A 17577-nucleotide genomic window follows, 5' to 3' on the forward strand; every position below is an offset into this window, starting at 1 on the left:
GTTGCACTTTGTCCCCATGTTGTGTTTGTGTGCATTCCTTCCTTGTTTTCCCTCCATCCATCTCTCTCCTTGTCGGCCTTGAATAAACGTTTATTGAAACACACACGCGCACACATTGCAGGTGTGTGTACTTTTATTGTTGTGCCAAAACATTCCAGTTGATTTCTTACATTGGCCTTCAAGATAACAAACCAGGAAGTGACATCTGAGGAGGGCCGAGTGTGTGCGTGCGTGTTATAAGCGTGACGCCCAAAAAGTTGTACAAAAATACTCTACAAAATTCCAAACAACGACCACTGGGAATGTTGTGGATGTGAAGGAATGGACAACAACAATCATTAAAAAAAACATCCAATCAGTCAACGCTAACATATGAGCAGAACGTTAGCCTATTAGCATGAGATGTAACATCTTCTACTCTTATTTTGGCCACCCATGCGCAGCCAGCGCTAAGCTAGTTTATCTTGCAATGCACCAGAGGACCACAGATGATGTTGAGGGGCCGCTTCATCTTGGAAAGATCATCATCATCATCATCATCACAGTGCGGCTAGGAGAAGGTGTTAGCTTTACAGCAGGTAGCATAAAAAGTAAACTATGGATAGAGGCTTGTGTAGAGGAAATCAGCGTGTGTGATGCAACATCACTTCCTCCCGCAATACAGGAAGAGACGCGTCAGTCGGACAGGTAAGTCTGCATGAAGATCTGCTGCCGGATCCAGGGTGTGAAGTGGCTCACGTTGCTGTACACTCCTGGTCCGAGCACTTTACTGAAGCACACGCTGCCCCATGATGTCAGGCCAAAAAGCGTCCAGTGGCCCGCTGTCCCCGCCACCTGCTCCTCGCACACCAGAGGACCACCGCTGTCGCCCTGCACAAGCACACACACGGTCATCAATCATCATCATCTAACAAAGACAGAGGGCCAAAATTTAGAACTTCGTATATCAAGTCAACAACCTAGGACTTAGAACTTATAACAGCAAAGCCAAGGAGCCAAGGATCAAGGACTTAGAGGTAGTCCCGAGAGGCAAGGATCTACGGCTAACAACCTACAGTAGTAACAAGGACTTAGAACCTACTGCCATGGACCTAGGGCTGAACAACCTAACAAAGGACAACAAAAGGTTAACAACCTAAAACCAAGGACATACAGCCTGATGCACCCTTGAACGAGGCCTTAGAACCTAGCACTTAAAAGCTAGACCTACTCAACCCTGCATCCTAAGGCTGTGTTTCAATTTGTGCCCTTACACACACTTACCATTTCGAGTGTATAAGTGTGTTCACACTGAGAAGTAGGGCAAAATGCAGTGAACTGTCAGTACCCGAATGTTGCACTAAAAAAGGTCAAAATGCTGAGTGCACATTGCTGGACACTTACCACTCAAAATTGTTGCCACCATGGCTATGTAGCGGAAGGGGAGGGAGTAAGTCGAGTGGTTGCAATTCACCATTAAAAAGGAGAGAAGAAGAAAAAGAGGAAGCAGATAAATACTGTCCATCCATCCATTTTCTATGCCACTCATCCTCATTAGGGTTGCGGGGGCAGATAAATCAACTAGCTCGGGCATCGGGAAGGCGCAGCGGCTGTAGTCTGAGTCCTTCCCGGATGATTGAGCTTCTCACCCTCTCTCTTCGGGTGAGTCCAGCCACCCTACAGAGGCCGATTGTATCCGCGATCTCGTTCTTTCGGTCACAACCCAAAGCTCATGAGGGTGGTGAGGGTGGGAACATACTGTAGATCGACCGGTAAATTGCGAGCTTTGTCTTCCGGCTCCGTTCTCTCTTCACCAAGATGGCCCGGTACAGCGACTGCATAACTGTAGGCAATGCGCCGATCCGCCTATCAACCTCACGCTCCAACCTTCCCTCACTCGTCAACAAGAACCCACCTCTACCTGGAGCAGGACCTGATTCCCAACCCGGAAGGAGCAATCCACCCTTTTCTGATTGAGAACCATGGCCTTGGATTTGAAGGTGCTGAGTCTCATCCCAGAAGCTTCACACTCAAATGCAAACCGTCCCAGTAAACACCGAATGTCACAGCCTGATGAGGCCATCAGGACCACATCGTCTGCAAATAGCAGAGACGAGATCCTAAGGCCACCGAGCTGGACTCCATCGACACCTTGGCTGTGCCTAGAGATTCTGTCCATGAAAATTATGAACAGAATCAGTGACAAAGGGCAGCCTCGGCAGAGGCCAACATTCACCGGAAAAAGGCTCGACTTACGGCTGGCAATGCAAACCAGGCTCCTGTTCCGGTTGTACAAGGCCCGAATGGTACGAAGTAGCGCACCACCAGTCCCGTACTCCCGGAGCACCCCCCACAGGACACCGCGAGGGACACAGTGGTATGCCTTTTCCAAGTCCACAAAGCACATGTAGACACAAACTCCCAAGTACCCTCCAGTACCTTTGCAAGGGTGTAGAGCTGGTCCAGTGTTCCACGACCGGGACGAAACCCACATTGCACCTCCTGTAGCCGAGGTTCGACTAACGGTCGTACCCTTCTCTCCAGCAACCTGGAATAGACTTTCCCAGGGAGGCTGAGGAGTGTGATCCCTCTATAGTTGGAACACACCCTCCGGTCACCTTGGCATCCCAGTCTGCCAATGCAGAGGTACTGTTCCCGACTTCCACGGAATGTTGAAGACAGGTGGCAGCCAAAACAGTCCCTCAATATCCTGAACCCTGAGGAATTCAGAGCGAAACCTGTCCACCCCCGGAGCTTTGCCACTGGGGATCGTTTTGACTACCCCAGATACCTGAGCCACGGGGATGCAACTGTACGTATATCGTGTCCTCTGACTCTGCTTCCTCTATGTCAGTAGGACTGAGAAGGGCCTCAGAGTATTCCTTCTACCGTCCGATTATATCCTCAGTAGGAGGTCAGCAGGCCCCCCTCCCCAATGTAAACAGTGTGGACCGGGCACTGCTTGCCCTTTCTGAGACGTCAGACGGTTTGCCAGAACCTCTTTGAGGCCAACCGAAAGTCGTGCTCCATGGCCTCACCAAACTCCTCCCACACCTGAGTTTTTGCCTCGACCAGCACCAAAGCCATGTGCCATTTGGTCTACATGTACTTGTCAGCTGCTTCAGGACTCCCACAAGCCATCCATGCTTTATAGGACTCCTTCAGCTTGACGGCAGCCCTGACATCTGGTGTCCACCATCGGGTTCGGGGCTTGCCGCCACGGCTGGCACCGACCACCTTGCGGCCGCAGCGCCGATCGGCTGCCTCAGCAAATGGAGGCACGAAATATGGCTCATTCGGACTCGATATCCTCCTCCGTGAATCACCACCTTATTGTGATGGAGGGGTTTGAGTGTCCAATCCAAGGAGCTATGTTGTCTGGGGCTATATGCACCTAGTAGGGTCTCCCAAGGCAAACAGGTCCTAGGTGACGGGCCTAACCAAGAGTGATACAGAAGACCTTAAGAATAAACACAAGAGGTGGGACCGCACCTCGCCTGGACGTGGGATACCGGGACCTCACCCTGGAGCCAGGACTGGGGCAGGGGCTCGCAGGCGAGCGCCTGGTGGTTGGGCTTTCACCTGTGTGGGCTGGCTGGGCCCAGCCCAAAGCAGCCACAAATCTGGTTCTTCGGAGGATATGGTGATTGTCATTTATGGTAAGTGTACAGTGACAGAAATGGATTTGGGACAGCCCTACATTGTCAAAATTCACACACTCAGAAACTAAGTACACGGTGTACACAGTATACTTATTGAAGTGTAAGTACGTAAACGTGTGAATTAAAACACAGCCAGGACTTATTACCTATTAAAGTCTAGAACCTAGATTTACAAACCTATTACACCCGAGAGCCTAGGACTTAGAAAGAATTAGAGAACCAGAATCTAGGACACAGAAGCAAGCAAGAGCAGGAGGGTCCTGACGATGTTGAATGGTTACCATGCAGGAGTCAACAGTCCCTGCCTCGTAGCCGGCACAAAGCATCCTGGGAGTTATGGTCTTCATGTCAAAGTAGGACTGGCACTGCGAGACAGAGATGATGCGAACTTGTCCCTCCTGCAGCTTGAAAGGCACTGTGGAGGAAGTGGTGTGTCTCACACAGGAAATGGACAGCAAACAGAAGTGGGCGGGGACTTACTCCTGTTGCCCATGTGACCCCAGCCTGTGATGTAGCAGTAGGAGTCTGGAGCGGGAATCTGGTCGGGGCGAGGCAGACACACTGGCCGGACCCACGCCGTCTCTTCCACCTGTCATCAGGGGAAATCATCCTATGATGCCGGAGCACTTGCAGCTGCTCCAAAACGCTCCCGATTGGGGCTAGCTCACCTCTGCGTCCAACTCCACCACGCTGATGTCGTAGTCCACTACGGCGCGGTTGTAACGCGGGTGCACTGTAATGGCACGCACACCGCGGCTCTGGCTGTGCATGCCCGGATGATCCAGGTTGTTCAGACCCAGGACCACATTCCACAGGTGGGCCTTCTCCCTCCTGCACTCGTGCACACACACACACACACACACACACACACACACACACACACACACACACGTCAATGACAAGCTCACCCTTCCTGGAGGGCGCACATGCGTGTCACTCTCACCCCTCAAAACAGTGAGCCACCGTCAAGGCCCACTTCTTGCCGATGAGGACGCAGCCACATACGTGACCGCTCTGGCCGCTTTGCAGCGAGCACTGCCAAGGCCACGCCCCCTGTCGTGACACGCGGCCTCCCAGAATCCTCTTCTGCCTGTGGGGGAGCATGGCCGGACGCAGGCCACACTCTGTGGCGAGAAAGAAACAGGAAGAAAAGTAGGCCGATGTGTCCTTGCTAGAGGAAGCTTGCTGTGTTTACCGTCTCTGATGCAGACGAGTGCAACTCTCCTTCCGGAATGACACGAGTGACTGCGGGACACAAGCATGGAGGACGGTCACAACCAGTATGTAGGAGGTTTAGCTTTAGCAATTAACGCCCTCGCATGAACCCTTCTCCAAAGCAGCACCGACACACATGCACCTTCTCTTCTCTAGTCGCGCCTGCAGAGCTAAGCCTTTCTTCTCCTTCCACTCGGGATGAACGTGTAACCAACGACGACGGCCCAGAGGGTCCATATGTTCAGGTACCATTGAAACTGAGTCGGGAACCCTTCAGGGAGACAACGTGTGTGATGGGCTGCATGTCACTTGTGTGTGTGTGTGTGTGTGTGTGTGTGTGTGTGTGTGTGCTACTGACCTTACCCTAGTCCCAGCTGGTCACAGGTCAGTTTGCTGAGCTGTGGATTCCACTCGTCAGCACACACGTGATAGTGGCCCGCTGTCCTCAGCACGGTTACAACAGAACCTGTTGACTCGCTCAGAGACACTGAAGACGACACAGACAACATTCAGTGCACACCATCACATTGTCCTATGTGCGTGTGTGTGTGTGTGTGTGTGTGCATGTGTGTGTTACCACAGTTCCACTCATCCGAGGCATCAGTGCAGTGTTTCTTTCCATCGCACCACAAAGTTCTGTGCACGCACTCATGATTGTTGCACGCCATCTCGTTATCTCCGCACATCGCTAGCAGGGAACAAACAAGTATGTGACGCAATGTCGTGCGGTGTCACAAGGACACAAACGGAGTGGCAATGACTCACAGCAGTTTGCCTCATCAGCCAGCAGGGGGCAGTCTGGGAAGCCATCGCAGATCATGCTGGTCTTGATGCATGTGGCACTTCCGGGACACTCCCACAGAGCGCGCTCTGAGCAACCTGCTGGCCACATGTCACATCATCACGAACACATTACAAGATTTTTACTTTGAAGAAGGGACAAGGTCTCACTGCAGTGGTCTTCGTCGCTCCGGTCGTCACAGTCAGCGAGGCCGTCGCAGCGTTTGCTGGCTAGGACGCAGCGACCGGAGCGACACTTGAAGTGACTCGGGGAGCACTCTGTTGAGCGGACAGGAAGTGAGCAGATCAGATGGACTACGAAGGACGGGTGGACACACTCACACACACCATCTACACCGGCCTCGGGCAGCAGGCACACCAAGTCTTCGCCCTCTTCGGGAAACTGAGCGCAGTCTGAGTCGTCGGGCCACTGCAGTCCCACAATGCCGAGCACCGACTCGCATTTCTCCTTCGCCGTGAGACAAAGGGACCTGCCAGGTGGGGCGAGGGGCAGTGATATGTCACACTGGCAAGCTGGTTCATGTGCGCATGCACGTGCACTGACCTGCAGGGCGGGACCCTCTGCAGGCTCAGTGGGTCGCACTTAGGTACAAGCAATGTGCACGCGTAGAACATGAGGTACTGGTAGCAGCCCGTCTGGACCAGGGCAGGAAACAGCGACGACTCCCACGACACAGAGCTCTCCCTCTGGGACACGTGACCCAAGAAGTTTGGGAAGCGGGTCAGGTTGTAGGGCAGATTCATGCACAGCTCTAAGCTGATTGGCTCACAGCCAGCTGATGTGACGAGAGGGGAAGGAGTCAGGAGGAATGAACACCTTCAGTGTGCACTTGGACAGATGGTGAAGAACTTACTGCAGTTGTTGCTGTGCTCACAGGAAGTGGCCGTGCAGCTGGGCTGGCCGGGGCCACACACCGCCTGAGCTGCAACACACGTCAAGGAGTGAGACAGACTTGTTGACAGAGTAAGACAACTTGTTACCAGACAGATGTCTCACTCTTGTCTCGGCTGCAGTGCTCTTCATCGCTGCCATCTTTGCAGTCATCCTCACCGTCACAGCGGAAAGCAGACGGAACACACTGACCATTCCTGCACTCCCAAAGACCCTGGCTGCGACAAGCTGCACACAAACACAGGTGAGCAACGTCTGAACGCTACATGGTTGGACTGTCACCATAGTAACTCACAGCAGTTGAGCTCATCACTCTTGTCAAGACAATCGTGGTCACCATCGCACAGCCAATCCTTGGACACGCACCGGCCGTCGCCACATTGATGCTCCCGCAACGTGTCGCACACTAATGAGCGCAAGTGACATCAAAAACGTGAGCAGGAAACATGTTAGCCTAGTGTGAGCGCTCTCACCACAATGAAGTTCGTCACTGAGGTCACCGCAGTCGTCGTAGCCATCACACAACATAAGAGGCGGCAGGCAGCGACCCGTCAGGCACTGAAACTGCGCGTCTGCACAGACTGAAAACTTGTCATGTCAACATATTGCCATGATGACCGCAACCCTCCTGTGTGTGTGTGTGTGTGTGCTCACTGCAATGTGTCTCGTCGCTCCAGTCGTCACAGTCATTGTAGCCATTACACACCAGTTTCTGGGGGACACAAAGGCCCGTTGCGCACAGGAAGTCGTCCTCTCCGCCACATGCCGCTATCCACCAATCAGAGAGCATCACATGATGTCCCAAACCAAAAATGCCAACATACGTGGCACTCACAGTGTTTGCCAATAGCGTGTTTTGGCGTGTAGCAGGCGGGCGTTGCAGGGGTCGCCGTGGTTGCAGCTGTGTCGCTGAACTGCGAGCAGCGCAGAAAGTCGGGCCAGGAGGCGTTGAACATCTGGAGCACGGGCTCGCAGCCTTCTCTGGCCGCCTCACAGAACGAGGCGCATGGCAGTACCACCCCCCTGCATCAAGTGACCAGTCACACGTGAACAATAAGGAATATGTTACATGTTAGCATGTTCAGCTCTCACCTGTAATGTGTGCTGTCGTCATGGAAACATTGAGGCAGGGCCAGTGAGCAGCCAAACAACATGATGTGTTTGTAGCAAGACAGTCTGCTCAAATAGCTGAAGAACCTGCAACACATCCACTTCATCACTTCCTGTGAGCTCCTTCAGAAGAAAACATGCCTACCTTAGCAACATGTCCACCTCTGAGCTCTTCACCACGGCGGTGGCAGAGGACAGCCATGTTTGATTGTAGGGCAACATGTGACACTGAGGCTCCGCCATCAGCTGACAACCACCTGAACATATGACACACGTTACTAGTCAATGCCTCCTACTATGCTAGCATGCACGAATGAAATAGTACGGCGGGCACACCTGTATCAGGCGTCGACGTCAACCAGGTGCTGCTCAGTGTGGTGACGGAGGTCAACCAATCGGGGGCCACTGTGATCGGCTGAGTGGGCGGGGCCTGAGACGAGCGCATTGAGATGATGGGGGCGGTCGCAGGCATGAGGTCAGCGAAGTCATGGGGGGAGGTTGTTAAGTTGCCAAGTTGGTGGGGGGGCGGCCTTGTGCTGTTGCCATGGTAATAGGGGGCTCTGTCTGGCTCAGGGGACGGAAGGTGGCTGGAATCGAAGACACGGCTGCCAATCACACCTGAGGAGCGACAACTGACTCAGTCTTGCCCCCAGACCTGTGAGTGTGCTTTACTTTAAAAACACTTGTCCATAAATAGCTTGATGGGTGTGCACGTGATGACAGTGTTGAGGGACTGTGCACATCTATGAATAGTATCAGAGGATCTGGTTACCACGGCGACCCCCCACCCCCACACTTTGTCTGCTCCCATTACACTTGTGCCCCCTCTCCTAAACCAACATTTAAGTTGGAATAAAAGAAGTTCCATAAGCCACGTAAATATTTAACATTCCTTAATTCTCATCCTGATTGGCCGACACGTCGCTACCATGACGACCACACCATACACAGACACACACACACACACTTTTTTGTGTCTGTAAGGTCATGCAGCGGTCAGGTGTGTGTCGTACCGGTGAGGGCGAGCACGAGCATCACACCGCCCAGCAGGATAAGGACAGGAAGTAGGACGTAGACGAAGGGTCTCAGAGGACAGGAGGACGGTGGCTTATGAGGACACGCCTCCTCGCCCATCCCGCTCTCAGACGCCTGTGGGACACACGTGCATTAATGAAGGCTCCGTGAAGCTCCGCCCTGTATAACCACTGGTCCGGTGGTAGGAAACTTCTAGACTTTTACCTCAGCTGTGTCTGGATTCACAACGTAAGTAGTGACGTCGATAACATCCGAAAAGTCACGTGTAACAATTGGTAAAAAAACGACTGTCGACATAAGATTTTTTGGGGGGGGTGGGAGGCTGTTTGAGCTACCGAGCAATCGTGCCGTCCACGTGTGCGCGCGAACGTGAGGAAACTTACCGTGTTAGTTCCCGCGATTAAGGTTACACGCGGGCACGACCACTGTGACCACATGACCCGCCGCTGAGCTCGAGTCCATCCTTCTGTCCGTCACCCGAGAGCGCCAAACGAAGCGATGCAAGCCCCGCCCCCCTCTCTCTCTCTCTTTCTCTGTACGTGTTGCTCAACCACTCAGTCATGTGACCAGCTAAGAGCATCATGCAGTGGTATATTGCTATTGTGTTTCCATGAGTGTGTGTCAAGCAACAGGAAAAGGCCTTCACATTTTAAGCTTTTATTTGAAAGTGACCTTTGACATCCACAATCAGCTGTTCAAGAGTAAGTAGATGGTGACGGACAGCAGAGCTCCGCCCAGCGGAACGAGGACGAGGGCCACGCCCCTCCACCACTGAGCACTCCCCCCTTGCTCTTCGAGGTCCTCTTGCCTCCCTCGCTTCTTGCCCCTGCGACCTCCTCGCTGCTGACGCTTGGTGAATGCCTCCAGCTCCTCCTAGCGTCACGGTAGCAGTTAGCCTAGCTTAACGTGGTCATGTGACATGCTCAATCCATCCTGATGCTCACCTGGCATTTTTTCTGCTCCTCCTCCTCAGCCACTTTCTGCTCCGCCTCCTTCAGCTGGAAACACGCACACACACACACCTCAATGACAACTTCTTGTGACATCATTATTACATCATCACGTGTGCACTGTTCACCTGGCTGACTTTCTTTTGCTGTTGTTTGCAGGTGTCATCACACTCAACTACAAACTCTGACGACAGCACACACGGCATCTCCTGTACACACACACACACACACACACAAAAAACTGATACAAGAGAAGACATACATCTTCAAGACACGAGGACGTTTTTGTACCTTCTTGATCCTCCTGCAAGGACATCGCAGCTTCACCTTCTGATGACATTTGACCTCACACCCACCTGGATGACACACCTGCTTACAGCGATGGCCGCAGCTTAGCTACACACACACACACACACACACACAGTTGAAGAGTGTGCCTTACTGCAATCTCAGCTTGTCACATGATGTGTACTTGTGGTAGCTGTGTCCCTCCATACACACACATACACAAAAGAAGTGTGCGGTGACAAGTTGACATGATGCTGCATGCCCAAACATGGACACAAACACAGGGTAATCATGAAGTGATGGTGTGTACCTCTTTGGGACACTGGTTACCACATGAGCCCATCGCCATTCTCGTGTCTTCGTCAGATGAAGTCATCTTCCTGTACACACCCAATGGTGACAAAAAAGACAAAAGACATCCAGGGGAACCTCCGTTAGCCTGTTTTTCAGTTAATGTCAAACATTTATGCAAACATTTTGCCTCCGTTTACATGCATTTTCTGGTTAGCGTACAACAGGGCGTGCATCTTGTCGCATTAATACACTGCACGAGTCCAACTGTGTTCTTAATGTATTTTAAAATCACAAAAAACCTAACAAAGAAGCTAGCTTCCTAAATAAAAAAATGGCAATCGGAACTGGAAGTCAGCTACATAGTCCGTCTATGATGTCATCAGCAGTTCAAACACACACACCACATTTTAGTTTAGTTTTACGTGCATAAAACAATTCTAAATGCATATAAATGACGAATGAAAGGGATAAATGAACATTTAAAGTTACTTTTATCTTTATGATTCTTGATGTGTGTTCCCATAAACACAATGTGTTTTTCACCTTTAAAAAAAAATGCTTTCACTTGGAACTTTCTGTGACTTCATTTTTGGTTATTGAGGTGAGAGGCACTGTCAAATTTAACGGGGTCAATGACATGTTTTATCAACCTTGCTTAAAAAGGGACCTATTATGCTTTTCTTCTTTTCTGATCTATAAATGTTGTTACAATGTTGTATTCTCGTGTTAAACAATGCCAACGTGTCAGATAATGAGGTTTGCGCATTTGGAAGGGAGCCCTGAAAGCACTCAGGGATGGCTCTGTTTTTTTTTAACACCTAGTTCCACTGTCAACGCAACCTGGATGTCCTTATATGGGCATGTCCATATTCCCTGTTGTCTGTGTAGCATTATAAAGTGTGCATACAGGAAGCTGAGGGAGTGTTGCATGTATGCAAATTACAAGCTCACCAATGTCTGGAGCTGCTAATAACAGCCTTTTTCCATCATGTAATGACCACATTTTCACTACCGATGTGCCATGATTGCCTGCACTCAGTAAACACGGACCTACGTTACTGTTAAAATCGAACATTTTAAAAAGATAAATCGACATTTACTATCAACTTCTGTACCAGCAAAATTAGGAAGTGGGGTTCGGCAGCTGTCCGCAAGTCCTCAGGAGCGCTTGGGAGTGTGACAAATCACAGCGGCGGGGGCTCGGCGGGAGGGGTAGTTGGAGGAAGGCCGGGGAAAAGAGAATGGTAAGCGTAATTACCTTGGAGTTGCTTATCCTTCAATTTTTGTTTGAAATCGGCTTCTTAATGGTTTTGAATGAAGGTAAAAGTAACCTTAAATGTTAATTTCTCCCCTTCATCATTTACATGTATTTATATGCATTTGGAATTGTTTACTGCATGTAAAACTAATTGTAAAACTATAAAGATGTGTTGTGTGTTAACATCTTTGGCTTTCTGGAAGGAATTAATTGGATTTCCATTATTTCGTATGGGAAAAACTGATTTATTTAGCGCCCCTTTCAGCTAGAGTTGGACCTTCTGTAACGAATTAATGACGCTAACCAAGGTTCCACTGTATTAGGAGAGTGAGTGTACTCACGTGCACTCCACATAGAGCACGCTCATCTTACAGTAGCAGCGCTGTCGGATCATCTGGCTGCAGGGGGGACAGGCCCCAGGGTGACAGGGGAGGGGGCAAGTGTGAGGACAAAGGTGTGGTCGAGGCTTAGAGCAGCCCTCCTCACATTCCTCACACTAACAAAACAGATGGACATATGACAAGGCTGCAATTCATAACCTGCCAGACTAACATTAGCAGCTGTGTTCAGGAGCTTTACTATGCTAACATTAACAACTGCAGTCAGGAGCTATGCTCGGCTGGTTATACTGATGATCACCTTGTCCCCGTTGTTAACCAGGTGACATTCCCTGCTGCAAGTATGGTTTCCACAGGTCAAAGGTTGTCCACATGGTCTTTTGCAGGAGAAGCGTCCACGATGATGACATGGCAGTGGGCTGACCTGAAAAAGACAGAAAGTGAAGTGACTTGCAAGCCACTAAATTGAATAAATGAGACAAGGACAAAAAAGGTGATGGGAAGAGGTAAATGGTCAAGGTCATGAGAAACTAAGATGGGGAGCAAAAAGGGGGCGAGAAGGAGGACACATGTTGATGAAGAAACCTTCGCACCTCGTGTTCCCCCAAACAGGACCTGGAAGACAAAAGACTCAGTAAAAAGTGTGCACATGTTTGTGTGTGTGTGTGTGTGTGTGTGTGTGTGTGCGCGTATTTGACTTACACTGGTACTGGGACTTGACAAGGGGGGCAGGGTAGGGTCTTGGTCTGAAATGCTGGTTCTGAGGGCTGCTCCCATGGCCCAGACAACTGCACCTGACACCACAGGACAACAAAGATCATTCCGGAGACGTGTTGGACATTTCCGCTCGGCCAATTTGGAAGCAGGGTGGGAGCGTCATACCTGCTGGGACTTAACTAGAACCTGGTCGTGACACGGCTGAGGGCATGTGTGCACACAGCCAATCAGAGGTAGGAGACAGGGCTGTGTGCAGGGGGGGCACGGCCCAGGGTGGCAGCGGTGGCGCTGTCTGGCCAAGTGGTGGCAGGATGGAGGACACCTAGGGCGAACACCACACCACACATGAGCGGCCTTCATACACGTGATGTACTCAGAGGAGGAGGAGGAGGTCCATGTACCTGCAGAGCTCTTTGCAGCGAGGAGGCTTGGTGCTTCGCTCTCGTCCACACGGGACCATTAAGGAAGTGGCACCACATGTGCACCTGACATCCACTGTCATTGGACATGGATAACAACTTCCTGACAGAGCGGGAAGGCTAGCGTGAGATTCTCACGTGTGCAAGCATGCACATACATGCGTGCGCGCACACATACACACACACACACACACACACACACACACACACACACACACACACACCTACCTTGGTGGCAGACAGATGGACATTTGTGGTTGCGACATCCCAGAGTTCGACCGCAGTTCTGGTCACAGGGGGGACAGTTGCCAGGGCAACACTGACGAACACAGAGGTACACAATGATGAAGGTGGTGATGATGAAGGTGGTGATAATAATAAAGGGGACTCACCTTCCTCCTACACTGATGTTTCTGGCAGCTTCTACTCTTTGAACATTTGAAGTCACACACATACTCTTTATGACACGCCAGCAACTTGCTGTATTTACCACACCTGCACTCCTTCTCCACATCCTGACACACACACACACACCAGGTAAATGTCAAAACAATATGCATGTGCGCATTTCGTGTGTGTGCGTGCATAGAACCTGTTTGCAGGTCTCACAATTCCCACGGTGACACCTCATGGTGCAGGTGTGTTTTCCACATGTCAGAAGGCGGTCACACGTGTCACCACACAGTGACACTTCCTCTGTGCAAGGCAGGGACCACTCTACATGTACATAGACACACACACACACACACACACGCACAAATGAATGTGGGTCAAGACTGGATATGTAGGTGTGGGTGTGTGTGCGCATATCTCTCACTTGTCTTGCCGCAGGGACACGATCTGCTGAGCGAGCGAGGACAAGGCGGACAAAGTCCGTCATGACACACCAGCTCACATGTGTGATTCCCACAAGAGAGGAGGATGCCACACACCTGAAAGCAGACATGGTCAGCCATCTTGAAATACAAGCTTTTTCCTTAATCAATTAGCGTACCTTCTGACAGTTCCACTTGGGACTGGCACAAGGTCTCTGGGCTTCTTGTCCACCACACACACACTTCTGAAGACTGACACTGGGACAGGGGGGGCACTCTGACACAAACATGGATACACGTATGTATGTTAGTCGACATGAGGTATGACACGTTGCAGGTTTCTTCACTTGTGTTCACCTGAGTGACACGTCTGTGAGCATGTGTGTTGTTGGCATGGTAACCATTGTCCACATGGCTGCTGGCACGACCAGACCTGAAAACACCCACGTGCACGTGCCCACTTGATCTGCAAAGTTCTGTGATTGGCTAAGAAAGAGTTTAGATGAGTCGTTATACGCACCTTGCTGCTACAGCGACGGGGAAGGGGCTTCGCCTTGCCACACATACAGGAAACAGACACCATCTTTGGACATGGGGGGCAAGGACCTGAGGGCGCACACAAGCATTGATGCTTCAGCCAAGCCAAGCCAAGCAAAGTGCCCGCGTGTGTGTGTGTGTGTGTGTGTGTGTGAGAGAGAGAGGTTACCAGGGTGACAGAGCAGAAGACATGTGTGTCCACAAGAAGGTTTCAGCTCCTTCTGACACACTGAGCCACACGAGTGAGGAACTAGCCAGGGATCAGCTGGAGGGTCCTGAAGCTTCCCACAGTAACACATGTACCTGAATGCAACACACACGCACAATCATGTCGGTGTCACACGTCTGCAATATGCACGAGTTTTCTTACTTGGTGGGCGTGGCACTGTGGGAATACTCTGCTCGACACTTGGGACTGGGGAGGGAAAATGACAACATGAAAAGAGAAATTCTGAGGAAGGGGAGTCATGTGATGCAGTCACATGACTCACCAGGGCCATGGGTGCTTCTTGTGTCCAAAGTCTTCATCTGTGACAGAGCAAAGGAGGAAAGCTGAGTCTCTGGCCCACTTCTGGATGCATGGAAGATGGAAGAGGGAGAAGCAGCTGGAGCAGCCCCACACCTGGAGGGAGGAGACTATGAATCACGAACCTCTTTCATATTGCTGGAAATGTGTCGCCACGGAGTGTGGAAAGCAGTGACACAAAAGGGGGGCATCCAAGTCAACCCCAAAATTTGCCGGCTGTGGAGATACCGCTTTCCTACTTTAGTGAACTGCAGTGCTGGTGCCAGGTTAGTTTGGAGATGGAGTTGAGAAGGTTCTGAGACTGCTCTACTAGTAAACTGACTCAACACTAATTTCACTTTCAATGTTGTTGAGTCGTCTCATTAAAAGGGAGATCAACCTGACTTACTTACTGTGGGTACAACTCAAGTAAAGAATAGTTGTTATGCAAGACTACAATAGTGTTCTTAAACGTTACCATAGAGCAGATGAAAATCTTCCTGCTCTCCAAAATAAAATACTTTTCTCCACCCATCAACACGCAAGAGTAGAAATAACCATAAAAAACATACTGTAATGGTTTTATGAGTGTGGATGACAAGATAAACTTAGAAAAAACTTCGGCTGGTTGTCTTAAGTTTCACACACTCCTTCAGTGGCATGGCAGCTCGCTCTCAAATGCCAAAGTAACAGATAGCGATTGAATATTAAAGAATGTGCGAAGGAAATTGACTTAATATCTTCCACGTTATTCAAGACATTGTGGCCGGCGGTGCAGAATATTTTCAGACATTTGCAAGATTGGAAGGTAAAAATCTGCACTGCTTTGGCTTTCATGTTTACAACAACAACAAAAAAAGTCGTTGACATGGACGTAACAGGGCTGCCGACCTGCTGTATTTTGAAGATCAAATAAAATCGGCTTCTGCCACAACCGCTGGTTGTTTATATTAGGGACCGTCAAACAAATTACTGTTGCGCTGAAAAGTTCGTTTAAAAAAAAGCCAAACAATATTTTTGGGCATGCTGTGTAATAAAGTAAATTCAGCAATACTTTGGCTGCATTATTTTTTAATGCTTTGAAGCGGCATTTTCATAACCATATTCAATTCCGCAAATTCGTGTTTGTAACAAAAGCCTATTAAAAGCAAAAATAAAAAAGATTGGTACCGAATTGGATCAGATCGGCAAGACTAAAAAAAAAAAAAAAAAATTGGATCAAATGAGAAGCCAAAAAATGTGGATCGGGACATCCCTAATACAAACAGATCAATCCATCAATCCTCACCGCCTGGGTCCTCTTGACAGACGCGATGCAGATGAGGCAGGTGAGCGCTCCGGACTGGAAGAGCTCGCTGACATACTGACCGGTTTTGATCAGACCTGTGACATCACCACCTGGACACACACGGGCACAGGCACGCACACACACAGGTTGTTAAAGCAACGCCCAAATCATGTGATCATTATCTGACCTGGTTCACCTGTCTGGTTGGTGTAGGTAGTAAAGGTACACTCCAGGATCTTTCCCCTCTTCGCATCCTTGTGGTCTATCTCTCCATCTTCACAATCGTCATCAGAGGAGGAGGAGCTCATCTGACTGTCCACCAGTCGCTGCACTGCGGCTTGATTGGACTTTCGTATCTCCTCAAACTTAGCGTGGGAGGACACACCTGTCCACCGTAAGACAGGATATGCGTCAGGATAGAACTGTACTGGGTGGCGCGTTAATGTAATTCTATTTGGGTGTCGTCATGCGGACCTTCAGATGGGACTACCATCTTTGTGCTTCCTCCAGCACTGCCTGGCCTCTCTGGCATCATGCGCTGGGGTCGCGACGTTTCTCCTTGACCATGGTTCCGACCACGCCCCCTGCCCTGATGTCGCCAGGCAGGCTCCATAGCAGTCACGTCTACAAGTCAGCCAAACTTGTCATTGGGCAAAATGTTTGATGATATACTTATTACCACATATTTCTTCATTGACATGAGTTTTCCTTAATATTTTGATATCTCTGCTACGGAAATAGCACATTAACAAAAACATGAGACTATTTTTTTTTTTTTGAACAAGCGACATCAAAGTTAGCACCAGCTAACTAGCCCACTAACTCAGCGTCACCAAAGATAGGAGCAACAAACACCCAGAGCGACATAAAGGTCATAAATCTGTAAAATTATGTTTTATCGAAGTGAACATGTGACCTAAAAATCAAACGTTGATAATTAAGACAATGAAATAGAATTAGGAGTCACTGAACGAACCTGCAAACAGTCGCTACGGCAGCATCAACCCGAGGTGCAGATAATACGCGTAGCCATTTGCGCTGCATGCCTATACTTGTAGTCTTTTAGTGGCTATGGGCATCGCGCATCTTAGTGGAAAGGACTACACTTCCCATTACTCATTGAGACCCACTAGCTGTGCGACGTGTCATCACGATGACCGTTAAGAGCAGGGTCATTAACTACATTTGTCAAAAAACAAACAAACGTACATTTGTCCAACTGCCAGAATTGCTCTCAGCAGACACTGTCACGCCAGGTGCTATCGTAAAGTAAAATGAATACTAGTGTATACTAAGTACTATCATATTATTTGATATATTAAAGGTAATTAACGGTGCAGTGGTTAGATACAGCATGGGGGTTCTAACTTTCGAATGCGCTTTAAGCATTATAAACCTACCCTCTGCCTGCGCTTCCATTGCAACCCTAACTTTAGCTAGGATGGAATTTAAAGCCTATCATAACCACACAATG

The 17577-nt window shown here is 49.8% G+C and overlaps 2 protein-coding genes across 6 annotated transcripts; both read right to left on the minus strand.

Moving 5' to 3' along the window:
• Positions 1 to 117: 117 nt before the first annotated feature.
• corin (corin, serine peptidase) lies at positions 118 to 9295 on the minus strand. Of its 5 annotated transcripts, XM_054752704.1 has the most exons (25): positions 9078 to 9295; positions 8673 to 8808; positions 7996 to 8277; positions 7805 to 7916; positions 7642 to 7746; positions 7385 to 7572; positions 7204 to 7317; positions 7023 to 7130; positions 6845 to 6955; positions 6655 to 6777; positions 6512 to 6580; positions 6202 to 6433; positions 5985 to 6127; positions 5808 to 5915; positions 5622 to 5738; positions 5434 to 5544; positions 5220 to 5343; positions 4999 to 5127; positions 4837 to 4886; positions 4585 to 4765; positions 4310 to 4472; positions 4122 to 4230; positions 3923 to 4056; positions 1384 to 1407; positions 1264 to 1290 (listed from the first exon to the last, which is right to left on the minus strand). In XM_054752704.1, the coding sequence occupies exons 1-24, from the start codon at positions 9129 to 9131 to the stop codon at positions 1387 to 1389; spliced, it is 3024 nt and encodes a 1007-aa protein (XP_054608679.1). In that variant the 5' UTR covers positions 9132 to 9295; the 3' UTR covers positions 1264 to 1290; positions 1384 to 1386. The 5 variants fall into 5 exon arrangements, with proteins under 5 accessions (XP_054608680.1, XP_054608677.1, XP_054608678.1 ...); XM_054752702.1 differs by lacking the exons at positions 1264 to 1290; positions 1384 to 1407 and adding an exon at positions 120 to 870; XM_054752703.1 differs by lacking the exons at positions 1264 to 1290; positions 1384 to 1407 and adding an exon at positions 121 to 870 and having other exon boundaries at positions 5622 to 5735.
• A 22-nt stretch (positions 9296 to 9317) lies between these two features.
• Positions 9318 to 17142, minus strand: nfxl1 (nuclear transcription factor, X-box binding-like 1). The gene is made up of 25 exons (XM_054752707.1): positions 17080 to 17142; positions 16578 to 16727; positions 16300 to 16488; positions 16104 to 16213; positions 14802 to 14932; positions 14681 to 14725; positions 14480 to 14613; positions 14294 to 14379; positions 14131 to 14206; positions 13953 to 14050; positions 13776 to 13890; positions 13551 to 13675; positions 13351 to 13473; positions 13187 to 13277; positions 12941 to 13061; positions 12705 to 12861; positions 12525 to 12616; positions 12416 to 12437; positions 12124 to 12246; positions 11826 to 11980; positions 10243 to 10312; positions 9936 to 10040; positions 9773 to 9853; positions 9639 to 9692; positions 9318 to 9567 (listed from the first exon to the last, which is right to left on the minus strand). Exons 2-25 carry the CDS (start codon positions 16714 to 16716, stop codon positions 9382 to 9384), a joined length of 2628 nt encoding a protein of 875 aa, XP_054608682.1. The 5' UTR covers positions 16717 to 16727; positions 17080 to 17142; the 3' UTR covers positions 9318 to 9381.
• Between the last annotated feature and the right edge of the window lie 435 nt (positions 17143 to 17577).

Source organism: Dunckerocampus dactyliophorus, chromosome 15 (assembly GCF_027744805.1).
Source record: "Dunckerocampus dactyliophorus isolate RoL2022-P2 chromosome 15, RoL_Ddac_1.1, whole genome shotgun sequence".
Lineage (NCBI taxonomy): Eukaryota > Metazoa > Chordata > Actinopteri > Syngnathiformes > Syngnathidae > Dunckerocampus > Dunckerocampus dactyliophorus.